General features: G+C 59.8%; 1 protein-coding gene across 1 annotated transcript; it reads left to right on the plus strand.

Moving 5' to 3' along the window:
- Window positions 1–9,839: 9,839 nt before the first annotated feature.
- Window positions 9,840–13,087, plus strand: JUNB (JunB proto-oncogene, AP-1 transcription factor subunit). The gene has a single exon (XM_524126.8). The coding sequence runs from the start codon at window positions 11,543–11,545 to the stop codon at window positions 12,584–12,586; it is 1,044 nt and encodes a 347-aa protein (XP_524126.2). The 5' UTR covers window positions 9,840–11,542; the 3' UTR covers window positions 12,587–13,087.
- The last annotated feature ends 1,036 nt before the right edge of the window (window positions 13,088–14,123 follow it).

Raw genomic sequence — 14,123 nt, forward strand, 5'->3', positions numbered from 1 at the left:
GTATGGTCCAGGCAGAGTTTGGGTGGGGCTCTCTCCAATTGCATCTTCATGTGTTGTGTGTCTGTGTCTACTATATACGTCTATATGGGACCTCACTTTGGGTCTATATCTGTGTCATTCTTTTTTTCTTTTTCTTTTTTTGAGACGGAGTCTCACTCTGTCACCCAGGCTGGAGTGCAGTGGAGTGATCTCGGTTCACTGCAAGCTCCGCCTCCCGAGTTCACGCCATTCTCCTGCCTCAGCCTCCCAAGTAGCTGGGACTACAGGCGCCCGCCACCAGGCGTGGCTAATTTTTTGTATTTTTAGTAGAGACGAGGTTTCACCGTGTTAGCCAGGATGGTCTCGATCTCCTGACCTCGTGATCCGCCCACCTTGGCCTCCCAAAGTGCTGGATTACAGGCGTGAACCACCGCGCCCGGCATTTTTTTTTTTTTTTTTTTTTTTTTTTTTTGAGACAGAGTCTCGGCCGGGCACGGTGGCTCACGCCTGCAATCCCAGCACTTTGGAAGGCCGAGGTGGGCGGATCAGGAGGTCAGGAGATCGAGACCATCCTGGCTAACACAGTGAAACCCCGTCTCTACCAAAAATACAAAAAATTAGCCGGGCGTAGTGGCGGGCGCCTGTAGTCCCAGCTACTGGGGAGGCAGAGGCAGGAGAATGGCGTGAACCCGGGAGGCGGAGCTTGCAGTGAGCGGAGATGGCTCCACTGCACTCCAGCCTGGGTGACAGAGCGAGACTCCGTCTCAAAAAATAATAATAATAATAAAAATAAAAATAAAGAAAAAGAAGGCTGGGCGCGGTGGCTCACGCAGGTAATCCCAGCACTTTGGGAGGCCGAGGTGGGCGGATCAGGAGTTCAGGAGATCGAGACCATCCTGGCTAACACGGTGAAACCCCGTCTCTACTAAAACTACAAAAAAATTAGCCGGGCATGGTGGCGGGCGCCTGTGGTCCCAGCTACTCGGGAGGCTGAGGCAGGAAAATGGCGTGAACCCGGGAGGCAGAGCTTGCAGTGAGCCGAGATCGTGCCACTGCACTCCAGCCTGGGCGACAGAGCAAGACTCCGTCTAAAAAAATAAAACATAAAAAAAATAAATAACGAAAAAGAAAAAGAGACAGAGTCTCGCTCTGTCGCCCAGTCTGGAATGCAGTGGCGCCATCTCAGCTCACTGCAAGCTCCGCCTCCCGGGTTCACGCCATTCTCCTTCCTCAGCCTCCCCAGTAGCTGGGACCACAGGCGCCCACCACTACGCCTGGCTAATTTTTTGTATTTTTAGTAGAGACGGGGTTTCAGTGTGTTAGCCAGGATGGTCTCGATCTCCTGACCTCCTGATCCGCCCGCCTTGGCCTCCCAAAGTGCTGGGATTACAGGCGTAAGCCATCGCGCCCGGCCGTCCACTTGACATTTTGAGTGTCCCTGTACGTGGTCTTGTCTCTGTGACTGTATCCCATTTCGTGCCCCCTATTTGTGGTAACAGGGGTCATGCGATGGCATGACTATCTTATGTGTCTGTATGTATCTCTGTGCCACCACAATCACCATGGAAGAAGTGTGGCTGTGTGACAAAACAAGCCCTGGTGTGCAAAACTGTGTCCCTCCCTGTTCCTGTTTTTTTTTTTTTTTTCTTTTGAGACGGGGTCTCCTGTGTTGCCCAGGCTGCAGTGCAGTGGCACAATCGCTGCTCAGTGCAGCCTTGAATTCCTGGCCTCAAGTGATCCTCTCGCCTCAACCCCCACATACCTGGGACTATAGACACGACTATAGGCATGCACCACCATGCCCAGCTCATTAAGAAAAAATATTTTTGTAGAGACAGGGGTCTTGCTATGTTGCCCAGGCTGGTCTTGAACTACTGGCCTCAAGCGATCCTCTGGCCTTGGCCTCTCAAAATTCTGAGATTACAGGCCTGAGCCACTGCGCCCGTCCTATTTTGCTGGATGGGGTTGCTTTATCAGGATGTATCTGCCACCTACCTATGTATGAATATGGCTCTGTTTGCGTCCCTATCACAAACGCTATGTGACTGACGTGCCTGCGTGATTGTCTGCGTCTCCATCCACGTGTGTCCGTGTTCGCTGCGAGGCTGGCTGGACTAGAATGGGTTGTGCCAAGATGTGGCAGGTGTATCCTGCGTCCGTGTGACACTGTGGGTCAGGGAGTTTGTTTGTGACCTTGTGTGTAGGGGGCGGGAAGTGGGAGTCAAAGTCACAGAGGACAGCAGGCTGCGCGGACGCAGTGATGTGCGCAGAGCGCCTCCCGCCCCGCCGTTCCCCTCCGGGAGGCGCCCTCCCCGCGTTGCGGGGGCGCGTGCGTCGTGCGTGACGTGAGACACGACGGGGGTCGCTGCGTGCGTGGAACCCGACGCGGTCGTGCGTGCAAGCGCGGGGGGTGGAAGGGCGGGAGCTCTGCACTGGCTGCGTGCGCGCGTGCGTGGGCGGTGGCGGGGGCTGGGCGAGCGGAGGCGCGCAGGGCAGGACCAGCCCCGCCCCGGCCGGGACCTTGGGGCGCCGGTGAAACCCGGGAGGGGGCCTCCGTTAACCCCTTCCTGCCCGATCCGAAACTTGTGGCCCCTCGACCGAGCGCCCGGGGGCTTCCCCAGCGCCTGACGGGAGGGCAGTCCCTGTTGGGGGAGGGACCTTTCCCATGGAGCTGAGACCCCCCAGTTGCCATGGGAACCAGAGCTTCCCGCGCAGCCAGGCGCGTGTTTCCTTTCCCCGCCCAGCCATCCTGCTTTTCCTCCAGCTGCCTAGTCTACTGACAATGCGCTTCCCGCTCGTGATCCCGGGAGAAGGGGGTTGGGGTCAGCGTCGCCCGGGCGTGCGTGACTCAGGCCAGCCCGGGGGTCCCCTGGCCGCAGCTGGCCTCGCTCCCGCTTCTCCGCCCCCGTGACTCACCCCTCCCGGCTTTCCCCGCGTGTGACTCAGGCCCCTGGGGAGGGGGCTGCGGAGTCTGGGACCCCTACAGACAGTGGGGCCGAGAACCAAGTTCTGGGGACTTCGCTCTCCGCGGGGAAGGCCTCCCCCACCAGCGAGCATCCGAGGGCCAGCGACTCCCCTTAGCAAGCCAGAGGCGCCCCCCCCCCAACCCCGCCTCTGAATCGGTAGACCCCCCACCCCCACCCTTGCAAACCTCCGGGAACCCAGCCCCCAACCCCTCCTCCCAGCCCACAGGAAGTTTTGGCAGAGCCCGTCGCGGCGATGAAACGGTTAAAGCCGTTTTCTTATTCATTTCATCCAGGGGCCCATTTTGACTCAGAGCAAGCCGGCGCCCCCCTCGAGCCTGGCCTCCTGGGGGCCTGGCTGCATACTCCACCCCACATGTACCATTTTTAGAGAGGGGAGGATGGCGCTTGGTGAGCTGGCTGGGGGTCTTGGGTAGCATATAGAGCTGGGTTCAAATCCTGTCTCTGCCCTCATTGCTGCCTGGACCTCAGTTTCCCCATCTGAAAATGAGGGATCATTATGTCCAGCTTGTTGGGTTGTTGTGGGGATTAGGTGAATAATAGATGGGAAACTCTGCATCCAGGGTTGAGCACGGGAGCCAGGAGAGGGCTCCTCCTGTTTCTCAGGCCTGGGTGTCAGGGTGCCCAGCAGAAGCGAGTCCTTGCCAGGCAGGCCATGCCCCACCCAGACACTCTAAGGCCATGGGGTTCATCTTGTCCACCCCCTGCCCGAGGCAGGCACCCAGGAAGTGAGAGGCGGGGCAGGAATGAGGCACAACCTGTTGGGCCCGTCACCTCCCCACCCCCCACCCTCATTCCAGTGCCCTGACAGGGCCCCCCCACGCTGCAGCCCCACCCCCGCCGCCCTGGACGCCTGGGTCCTGACCCGCGGGTGGCCCGAGGGAGGGGACGTCGGATGGAGACTGTGTCTCGGGAACATCCTGTGGACTGCTGGCTGGACAGACGGAGGAGGGTCAGCCCCTCCCGGGGCAGGGCAGACATTGACTGGGGGCAGAGTAAACATGCCCCAGGGTGACCAGACAGGGGGCGGGCGGGGGGCTGTAGGAATGTACACACACAGTCACCCCGAGAGAGCCAGTCCAGACACACAAACCCCTGTCACCTTGGCCACAGAGAGACTGCCAGCCAGGGACACACAGACAGGGTCAGACATACAGCTGGGCAAGATGATCCAGCAATGACTGTCACACATGGACACAGTGACAGACCAGACCCTCAAGCAAGAGACACACACCGTCAAACACATGAATGCATCCACTGGTCAAAAATACGCAGGCAGGCCGTGTGCGGCGGGGATAAATCAACCCAGCACATAAGCATGATAGACACAAACACACAGAGACTGACAGGTGAGAGGCACACAGCAAGGCAGACACAATGGCGTGTGACACACATGGAGACAAACACAATAGGCTAGAAACATAGGGGCAAGACAGACACAGAGTGAACTATATGTGAGACAAGCAGGCAACATGTGCATGCTGATAGGAGAGACAGTCACCTTCAGCACCAGCACCCCGAGAGCCACACGAGAGATATGCAGACACAGGCATGCACTATCAGATCCTGACACGCAAGAGAAGGCAACACACACACACCCCAGATCTCCAACTCAGAAGATAGAGACAAGACAAGAGAGACAAACCTAGGGACAGAGATGATGTGTTCACAGTATGGCAGAGAGTCCCTGGCACCCTGGCCCACCACTGTTGCACACACATCAGAGATGCTCCCAGGGACACCAAGCCGAAGCCTTAGAGGTACACACCATCTCACCAAGAACACACACATGTGGGACCTGGCAACAGATTGGGTAGATCTGGGCAGACTGACACATTCACAGACATGGTCTGGCCAGACAGTCACACCCAGTGCAGAGAGGCACAGACAGGCCACAGTGGGACATTCATAAACACATCGGCACAGAGAGACCATGACAAAACCTGTTTGCACACACACACATGCACACATACAAACGGAGATCAGTAACAGGCAACATACAGATCAGCCACAGAACACACACATGGAAACAAGCCACAGACCTCACACACAGAGACCACACACACACACACCAAACACAAACCAGCCACAGACCTCTTTTTCACACACACACACACACACACATCGTATACACACATACATACAGACCAGCCACAGACCTCTTTTTCACACACACACAAATGCACATTACAGATTGTATACACACAGACCAGCCACAGACCTCTTTTACACACACACAAACAGATCGTATACACACATACAGACCAGCCACAGACCACACACACACACAAACACACATACACACCGACACAAGTTAGCCATAGGAACTTTGAAACAACCTACACGTACATACATCTAGACCATGTGCAACCCATCCTATAGAGCTCACACACACACAGAGTGGAACAGAACTCTACACAGATAAGCCCTACATAGACCTTTGCATCCAGGGCTGGGCACAGAAGCGGGCAGAGGGCTACTCCTGTCTCTCAGGCCTGGGTGTCAGGGTTGGACCAGCACACACTCTCACATGCACCCTATAGGCCAGTCACACGCTTGCCCCCTGGACCTTGCCAAGGTTCTGTGGGGGCACTGGACACCCCAGTCTGTCTCTGCCCCACAGAGATCCTGACACTTCCTCTCTCCAAACATCACCCCCACTTCCCTCCCTCTTTGCTTTTGCCACTTCCCCTAGGAGGCCTAGCTCAGCAGCCTCTGCTCCTGCTGGGGTGGGGGCCTGCTATAAAGAGGTCACCCAGGGTCTTGGTGATGCCCAGGTCCCCCAAGGCTTCACCAGCAGTGGCAGGGATGGAAGCAGCTTCCTGAGAAACTCCCCTCATGCCCAACTATGTCAGCCTGGAGAGAGAGAAAGAGAGAGACTCTCCTTCCTGCTTCCAAGAAAACCTAGCAGCTTCCTCTCCAGGAGAGGGGGCAAAGGACCCCCAAACCACAGAGGTGGGAGAGGGAGGCGGCTGGTAGGCCAGGAGTTCCTGGGGGAGGGCTCCTGCCGGGCCTCAGATCCACACCCAGGGGCAGGGACACGGGAGGGAGGCTGGGTGCTGTGTGCTGCGACTTGTGGGTTCTCGCCCTGGCCTGCCCACTGGCTGACTCACAGGCAGCCCCCAGCCCAGTTTCCTAGTGAGGGCCCCACTGGTCAGTGGGGCCAGCAGGGAGGGGGGTCACCGGGCTATTTATAAGAAGGAGAAGTCCCTCGTGCCAAGACCAAAAGCCCCGAAGACACTTGTGTGTGGGGGTGGGTGAACTTCCTCCTTATCCTGTGCCCTAGGCCCCAGGCCCTGGGGCATTGGGGAAGCCTGCGCAGGGACTTCTTAGCCAGGTGCTGGTCTGGAGCCCAGGGCCTGGGCAGTACCCAGCTGCCAGTCTGGACGCTCAGGCCAGGCGGGGGAGGGGGCTGTCCTCCCACCCTCCTCGTGGGGCCGGCCTGGCGCCAGTGGGGCGGCTTGAGGGGGTGGTGCCCAGGCCACAAGGGTGACACTGGCAGAGGCCTGGAACCGGCTGTACCAGCTTGGCTGGGCCCCCGCCCTCCCTGTCTGGCCCAATCTCCACCCCGTGCTCAAACACCCATGCAGAGTGCTTGGAGGAACCCTACTCCCACATGCTGGCCTGTCCACAGAGACCCATGCCCCTCTCTCTGTGCCCCACCACATTTCTCCCCCAATTAAAGGAGACCCTCAGTGGGGTGCGGTGGCTCACACCTGTAATCCCAGCACTTTGGGAGGCCCAGGTGGGAGGATCCCTTGGGGCCAGGACTTCCAGACCAGCCTAGGCAACAGAATGAGACCCTGTCTCGATAAAATATAAAAAAATAAAACTTAGCAGTTGTGGTGTGCTTGTAGTCCCAGTTACTCTGGAGGCTGAGGCAGGAGGATCGCTTTTACCCAGGAGTTCAGGGCTGCAGCGAGCTATGATTGTGTAGCTGAACTCTAGCCTGAGCAACAGAGTGAGATGGTCTTGTTTTCTTGCCCAGGCTGGAGTCCAGTGTCAAGATCATGGCTCATGTGATCCTCCTGCCTCAGCCTTCGGAGTAGCTGGAACTACAGGCACACCCTCCTGACCTCAGCTAATTTTAAAATTTTTTTGTAGAGATGGGGGTCTTGCTGTGTTCCCCAGGCTGGTCTCAAAAATTTCTGGGCTAGGGCTGGGCGAGGTAGATCATGCCTGTAATCCCAGCACTTTGGGAGGCTGAGGCGGGCAGATAACTTCAGGTCAGGAGTTCGAGACCGGCTTGGCCAACATGGTGAAACCCCATCTCTACTAAAAATACAAAAAATTAGCCTGGCGTGGTGGCGTGCGCCTGTAATCCCAACTATTCGGGAGGCTGAGGCAGAAGAATAGCTTGAACCTGGGAGGTGGAGGTTGCAGTGAGCTGATATTGTGCCACTGCACTCCACCCTGGGCGACAGAGTGATATTTTGTCTCAAAAAAAACAAAACAAAACAAACAATTAAAAAAAACTCCTGGGCTCAAGTGATCCTCCCCCTCGGCCTCCCAAAGTGCTGAGATTATAGACGTGAGCCACTGTGTTTGGCCAAAGTGAGGTTCTCTTTAAAAAAACAAAAAAAGGGCCGGGCATGGTGGCCCACGCCTGTAATCTCAGTACTTTGGGAGACTCAGGCGGGCTGATCACAAGGTCAGGAGTTCGAGACCAGCCTGACCAATATGGTGAAACCCTGTCTGTACTAAAAATACAAAAATTAGCTGGGCATGGTGGCATGCGCCTATAATCCCAGCTACTCAGGAGGCTGAGGCAGGAGAATCGCTTGAACCCAGGAGGCGGAGGTTGCAGTGAGCCAACATCATGCCATTGCACTCCAGCCTGGGCGACAGAGCAAGACTCCATCTCAAAAAACAAACAAACAAACAAAACACCAAAAAAAGAGACCCTTCATGAGACGGCCTGCAGCTGGTACTGCATACATGCTTCTCTGGTTGTCATTATTCACAACACAGTGGCTAATGCTCTGAAGCCAGACAGCTTGGATTATATCTCAACTCTAGTGCTTCTAGCTGTTGGACACCAGACAAGTTCCTTAATCTCCTGTGGCTCAGTTTCTCATCTGTTACATGGGGATACAAATAACATGCATTTTGCTGGATTGTTGGAAGCAGTCGATGACTTATTTTATGTTAACCACTTAGAAGAGTGCCTAGCCCACAGTAAGAGCCATGTAAGTGTTGGCTATTAAAATAATAATTATTATTTCTCAGCCTATCTATCTTAAGTGTTTCTGAGTCTCACTGTCTGTCTGCGTGACGCTAACCTTGAACCCATTTGTCTCTCTGGGCATCTCTCCCTGCCCTGCCCCCCTGCCCTGCCCCCCTGCCCCCATACACCCACTGTTCCTTGCCCTCTTCCTGGGATGGACTCTGTCTGGGATGGCCTCACCTCTCTCTAGGACTCCCTCTGGCATGGCCAGCCTCAGCCCTGGCCAGGGCTGAATTACTGTGGCCTCCTGGCTTTTGGGACCTGCAAGTTAGCTTCCCAAGGTGCTGCCCTCTGGCCTGCCCTGCCCAACACCCCAACGCTGCCCGCTGCGCCCCCGCGGGGCCCGGCCAGATGTCAGCTGCAGTTATTAGCCTGGGCGGGAGACACAGGCCTGGCAGCGTGCCTGCCAGACTCACAGGCCTCCGGAATCTCCCTTGAGCCTGGGGAGGGGGAGGGGAGCCATTCAAGCAAGGGGAAGAAGGGAGGGGGCATTTAGGGGTCACAGGGACCCTCCAAGGACGGGACGCCCCCAGCTTCTGCTGGGACCTTCCTCCAGCAAGGCCACTGCACTGCTGGACTTCCCCCTGCCCCCACATAGCTCAGTTTCTTTTTCGCCTCTTTCGTTTTCCTTCTCTTTCCCACACTTGGTGAGATCTAGGCTGCCCCAGAATGGCTGTTTAACCCCTATCCCTTAGCCTCTTTCTACCCTAAAGAAGAGAGAGGCTCTCTTCATCCTCCAGAAGACAGAGGCCTGGGAAGCTGAGAGAGAGAGAGAGAGACAGACAGAGAGAGAGAGAGAGAGAGAGAGAGAGAGAGACAGAGACACTAGGCTTCTCACCTCTTGGTCTAGTGGGTTCACACACTAACTGCTCGGAAGTCCCACCTTAAGTCTAACTGGAAGCCTGACCGTCTGCACCTCGCCGCAGCCCTTCCCGGGAAGGGGCTCTGGGTTCCCTCATATTCTCCCCTTAGATTTTCAGGTCTTCTCTGACTCGGGGAAGGAAGCTCTCAGATGACAGAGCTACTCTAGGGAAGGAGGGGGGCAACTCTAGGTATTCTGGATGATAGTAGGATGGGACCTGCAGACTAAAACGAGAGTGGGGCCCCTGACTCACATGAGTGAGTGCGGGGTGTTGGGGACGGAGCTCCAGATCTCCTGGCAGAAGGGAAGGGCACCCCACCCGAGGGAGGAGGCAGCTGCCGTTCCAGCCCGCCCAGGCGCCGGGGGCGCCTCGAGGCATCGGCCCGCCCTCTCCGCGCCCCGTCGGGCCGGGGGCGAAGTCCGACCCAGACCCGCGGGCAGGCGGGGACCTGCCGGGCTGGGTTGGGCCAGGCCGGGCCTGGCAGGACGCAGCCCCAGAGCGGCGGGGTGGGGCGGGGCCGGGCCAGGCGGCCGTGGGGGCCCCGGGGGCGGCGGTCGGGGCTGGTCGGGACTAGCAGTCTGGGGGCCCAGGCGCGCCCTGGGACCTGGCAGATAGTCGGGTTCCCCACTTCTGGCTCGGGCCCCAGGACAGCGCTGGTCCCACCTCTTCCTGTGCCCTAATATGGGCGGCGGGGAGAGACTTCGGGGGCCAGCCCGCCCTCAGTCCTGCCCGCGGACTCCCGCCTGTTGCCATGGCGACCAGGCCCCTCTCCTCGGCTGCGTCCCCCGCCGTCGGGCCAATGGAACAGTCCCCATGCCGCCTGCCTCCGCGGTCCCCTGCAGGCGCCGCGGGCGGAACCATTGCTTGAGGGGAGAGGATGGTGGCTGGAGGCTGCTGCGGCTGGGCGGGCTCCAAGCACCCGGGCCTCCGCGGGGGCTCGCACGCCCAGGTTCCTCTTCCGAGGCGCAGGATGCGGCGGGACCCAGGGCGGGGCGCACGGTCCCGTAGGATCCGAGTGACGGAGACAGGGCCGGGCTCCTTCCCCCGGGGCTGTTGCCACACTTCCTGCCTCTGCGCTCTTTCCCCAGCCTGTTTCTAAGGAAGGGAGTGGGGTTGGGCGACCGCGCCCCAGCCGTCGGGCTGGGTCCAGGCTCTAGGAGCCGACACGGTGTTGGGCAAAGCCCAGGGTCAATAGGGGAGGGTTTTAGGAGGGGGACAGAGAATACAGATGACTAAGAGGTCACCATCGAGGGGGAGCAGCAGTCGTGGAAGATCCAGCAGTCCTGGTGCGCGGGACCCTCAAGGCCCCCTCCTCACATGTCAACTGAGTACACTCTTATTGTCTTCTCTGCTCCGAAGATGTGTCCGGCCCCTTCTAACTCTCTTCTTCATCCGGGCTAGCAAATGACCCCAGTGGTCCCCAATTTCTGGCAGACATGTCTCCATCTTCTACCTGGCATATTTTACCTGCCTCAGTGTACCCCAGGCCGCTTACTAGCTTTCTGCATATGTAGACTTCCCCTAATTCCTCCTTCCCGCTTACGGGAGAGCCCTCAGACCCTCCCATGAGCTCCTGGACCCCTACTCATTTCTTGCAATTTAATGGGTCATGCAGCTCCACCCACTCACCCCTTTTGATCTCTCCCCTCCTCCGTCCTGTGAAAATTCCAGTCCCGCATCCTTCTGAGCCCGGGACCCCCAGTCAATTCCTGGGTCAGGTGTCTCCTTAACCCTCCCGATTTACAGTGCTTAACCCTCATTTCTGCTTTTTGGGGTCTCCCAATGGATTGTCAGTCCTCCTACCCCTCTCGTATTCTGGGTACCGCAGGGGTTTCTTCGCACATACTGGGACCCTCACCCCACTTGCTGCGTACCAGGTCCTGGTATTTGTCCCAGTGGACTCCAGGGAAATCATCCTCCTCCCTGAAACCCCTCACTCATGTGCCTGGGCCCCCCAGCACCTCCTTCCATGCGTACCCCGAGGTCCTTTGAGCCCCTCCCCCTGCAGCCCCGCCGAGCCACCCGGCCCGTGGCCGCTGTTTACAAGGACACGCGCTTCCTGACAGTGACGCGAGCCGCCTCCTCCCCTTCCCCACGCTCGAGGAGGGGGGCGCGGGGGCCCGGCTCCGGCGACGGCCAATCGGAGCGCACTTCCGTGGCTGACTAGCGCGGTATAAAGGCGTGTGGCTCAGGCTGAGCGGCTGGGACCTTGAGAGCGGCCAGGCCAGCCTCGGAGCCAGCAGGGAGCTGGGAGCTGGGGAAAACGACGCCAGGAAAGCTATCGCGCCAGAGAGGGCGACGGGGGCTCGGGAAGCCTGACAGGGCTTTTGCGCACAGCTGCCGGCTGGCTGCCACCCGCCCGCGCCAGCCCCCGAGAACGCGCGACCAGGCACCCAGTCCGGTCACCGCAGCGGAGAGCTCGCCGCTCGCTGCAGCGAGGCCCGGGGCGGCCCCGCAGGGACCCTCCCCAGACCGCCTGGGCCGCCCGGATGTGCACTAAAATGGAACAGCCCTTCTACCACGACGACTCATACACAACTACGGGATACGGCCGGGCCCCTGGTGGCCTCTCTCTACACGACTACAAACTCCTGAAACCGAGCCTGGCGGTCAACCTGGCCGACCCCTACCGGAGTCTCAAAGCGCCTGGGGCTCGCGGACCCGGCCCAGAGGGCGGCGGTGGCGGCAGCTACTTTTCTGGTCAGGGCTCGGACACCGGCGCGTCTCTCAAGCTCGCCTCTTCGGAGCTGGAACGCCTGATTGTCCCCAACAGCAACGGCGTGATCACGACGACGCCTACACCCCCGGGACAGTACTTTTACCCCCGCGGGGGTGGCAGCGGTGGAGGTGCAGGGGGCGCAGGGGGCGGCGTCACCGAGGAGCAGGAGGGCTTCGCCGACGGCTTTGTCAAAGCCCTGGACGATCTGCACAAGATGAACCACGTGACACCCCCCAACGTGTCCCTGGGCGCTACCGGGGGGCCCCCGGCTGGGCCCGGGGGCGTCTACGCCGGCCCGGAGCCACCTCCCGTTTACACCAACCTCAGCAGCTACTCCCCAGCCTCTGCGTCCTCGGGAGGCGCCGGGGCTGCCGTCGGGACCGGGAGCTCGTACCCGACGACCACCATCAGCTACCTCCCACACGCGCCGCCCTTCGCCGGTGGCCACCCGGCGCAGCTGGGCTTGGGCCGCGGCGCCTCCACCTTCAAGGAGGAACCGCAGACCGTGCCGGAGGCGCGCAGCCGGGACGCCACGCCGCCGGTGTCCCCCATCAACATGGAAGACCAAGAGCGCATCAAAGTGGAGCGCAAGCGGCTGCGGAACCGGCTGGCGGCCACCAAGTGCCGGAAGCGGAAGCTGGAGCGCATCGCGCGCCTGGAGGACAAGGTGAAGACGCTCAAGGCCGAGAACGCGGGGCTGTCGAGTACCGCCGGCCTCCTCCGGGAGCAGGTGGCCCAGCTCAAACAGAAGGTCATGACCCACGTCAGCAACGGCTGTCAGCTGCTGCTTGGGGTCAAGGGACACGCCTTCTGAACGTCCCCTGCCCCTTTACGGACACCCCCTCGCTTGGACGGCTGGGCGCACGCCTCCCACTGGGGTCCAGGGAGCAGGCGGTGGGCACCCACCCTGGGACCTAGGGGCGCCGCAAACCACACTGGACTCCGGCCCTCCTGCCCTGCGCCCAGTCCTTCCACCTCGACGTTTACAAGCCCCCCCTTCCACTTTTTTTTGTATGTTTTTTTTCTGCTGGAAACAGACTCGATTCATATTGAATATAATATATTTGTGTATTTAACAGGGAGGGGAAGAGGGGGCGATCGCGGCGGAGCTGGCCCCGCCGCCTGGTACTCAAGCCCGCGGGGACATTGGGAAGGGGACCCCCGCCCCCTGCCCTCCCCTCTCTGCACCGTACTGTGGAAAAGAAACACGCACTTAGTCTCTAAAGAGTTTATTTTAAGACGTGTTTGTGTTTGTGTGTGTTTGTTCTTTTTATTGAATCTATTTAAGTAAAAAAAAAAATTGGTTCTTTATTAATTTCTGTTGTCTTTTTTTCCAAGCTGGGAGGGCGGAGGGAAAAAAAAAAGCACTGGTTTGCCCCCAGCTCAGTGCTGTTGGTGGCTCGGTCCTGTATGTGTCCCCCTCGTCGGTTCGGCGCAGGCATCTTGTGGTCCCAGCCCAGGAGTCCCACCCTTCCCGCGTCCCCAGATCTCCAGGGTTGGATGGTTGGGGCGCGGGACGCGGTCCAGGGACCCAGGAGCTGAAGGCAGGGCGCTCCGGCGAGACTTGGAGTGCGCAGGCGCGTCCCCGCCCAGCCGCGCGCGCCGGGGCTTTCCCCGCTGACGCAGCGGAAGCGCTGCCCATACAAGGACCGATTCTGCCCAGTGACGCGACCGCGGTCTCTGGGCAGATTCCGGGAATCCCCTCCCCCGCTCTGCCGGGCAGGGCCGCGGCGCCGGGAAGGGGGCCGGGATTTTCCCGGGCAGGCGGCTGCCCGGGCACGGAAAGCCCCAGGCCTGGGTCCAGAGCGCCCGCGGTGGGCGGGCAGCGCTCCTGGGCCCCGGGAGCCACCCCTGTGCCACCTTCAAGACACTGGCGCCTAGGCCCCGCCGCGCCCACGCCCCCTCCGTCTGACCTGACCGGGGCGGAGGGTTGCTGCTGCCTCGGCGGCTTTGCCGACGCCGTCCCCTCTACCCCCACCCCCTCCAGGAAGGGCGGCGCCCGCCTGCCAGTTTCCCCTCACGGGTGCCAGGCCAGGAGCGGGGCGACTGCCAGGTCTGGTCCTGCCGGGGCGGCTGCTCGGGCCGCTGGGCGCCGCCACCGCCCTCGCGCTGGGCTCCCTCCCGCGCAGCTGGGACACGTGGAGGTGGGGGTGGGGGTGTTGGTGCTGCTGGCACGCCTAGAGGGAGTCTGGCCGGCTTCGGGGTTGGAAGCCCCCAGAGCAGTGGAGAAAAACAGGTAGAGAAACCAGACAGGCAGTAGGGTGAGTGGAACAGACACTTCATCAATTCATTTGTACAATACCTAGAACAACTAGACCCTGGAGACACAGCCTGGACCACTCCAGACAAGA

The sequence above is a fragment of the Pan troglodytes genome, chromosome 20 (assembly GCF_028858775.2).
Source record: "Pan troglodytes isolate AG18354 chromosome 20, NHGRI_mPanTro3-v2.0_pri, whole genome shotgun sequence".
Lineage (NCBI taxonomy): Eukaryota > Metazoa > Chordata > Mammalia > Primates > Hominidae > Pan > Pan troglodytes.

Excerpts from the sequence above, each read along its gene's own strand:
- JUNB (XM_524126.8), top strand. The coding sequence starts at position 11,543 with ATGTGCACTAAAATGGAACAGCCCTTCTACCACGACGACTCATACACA.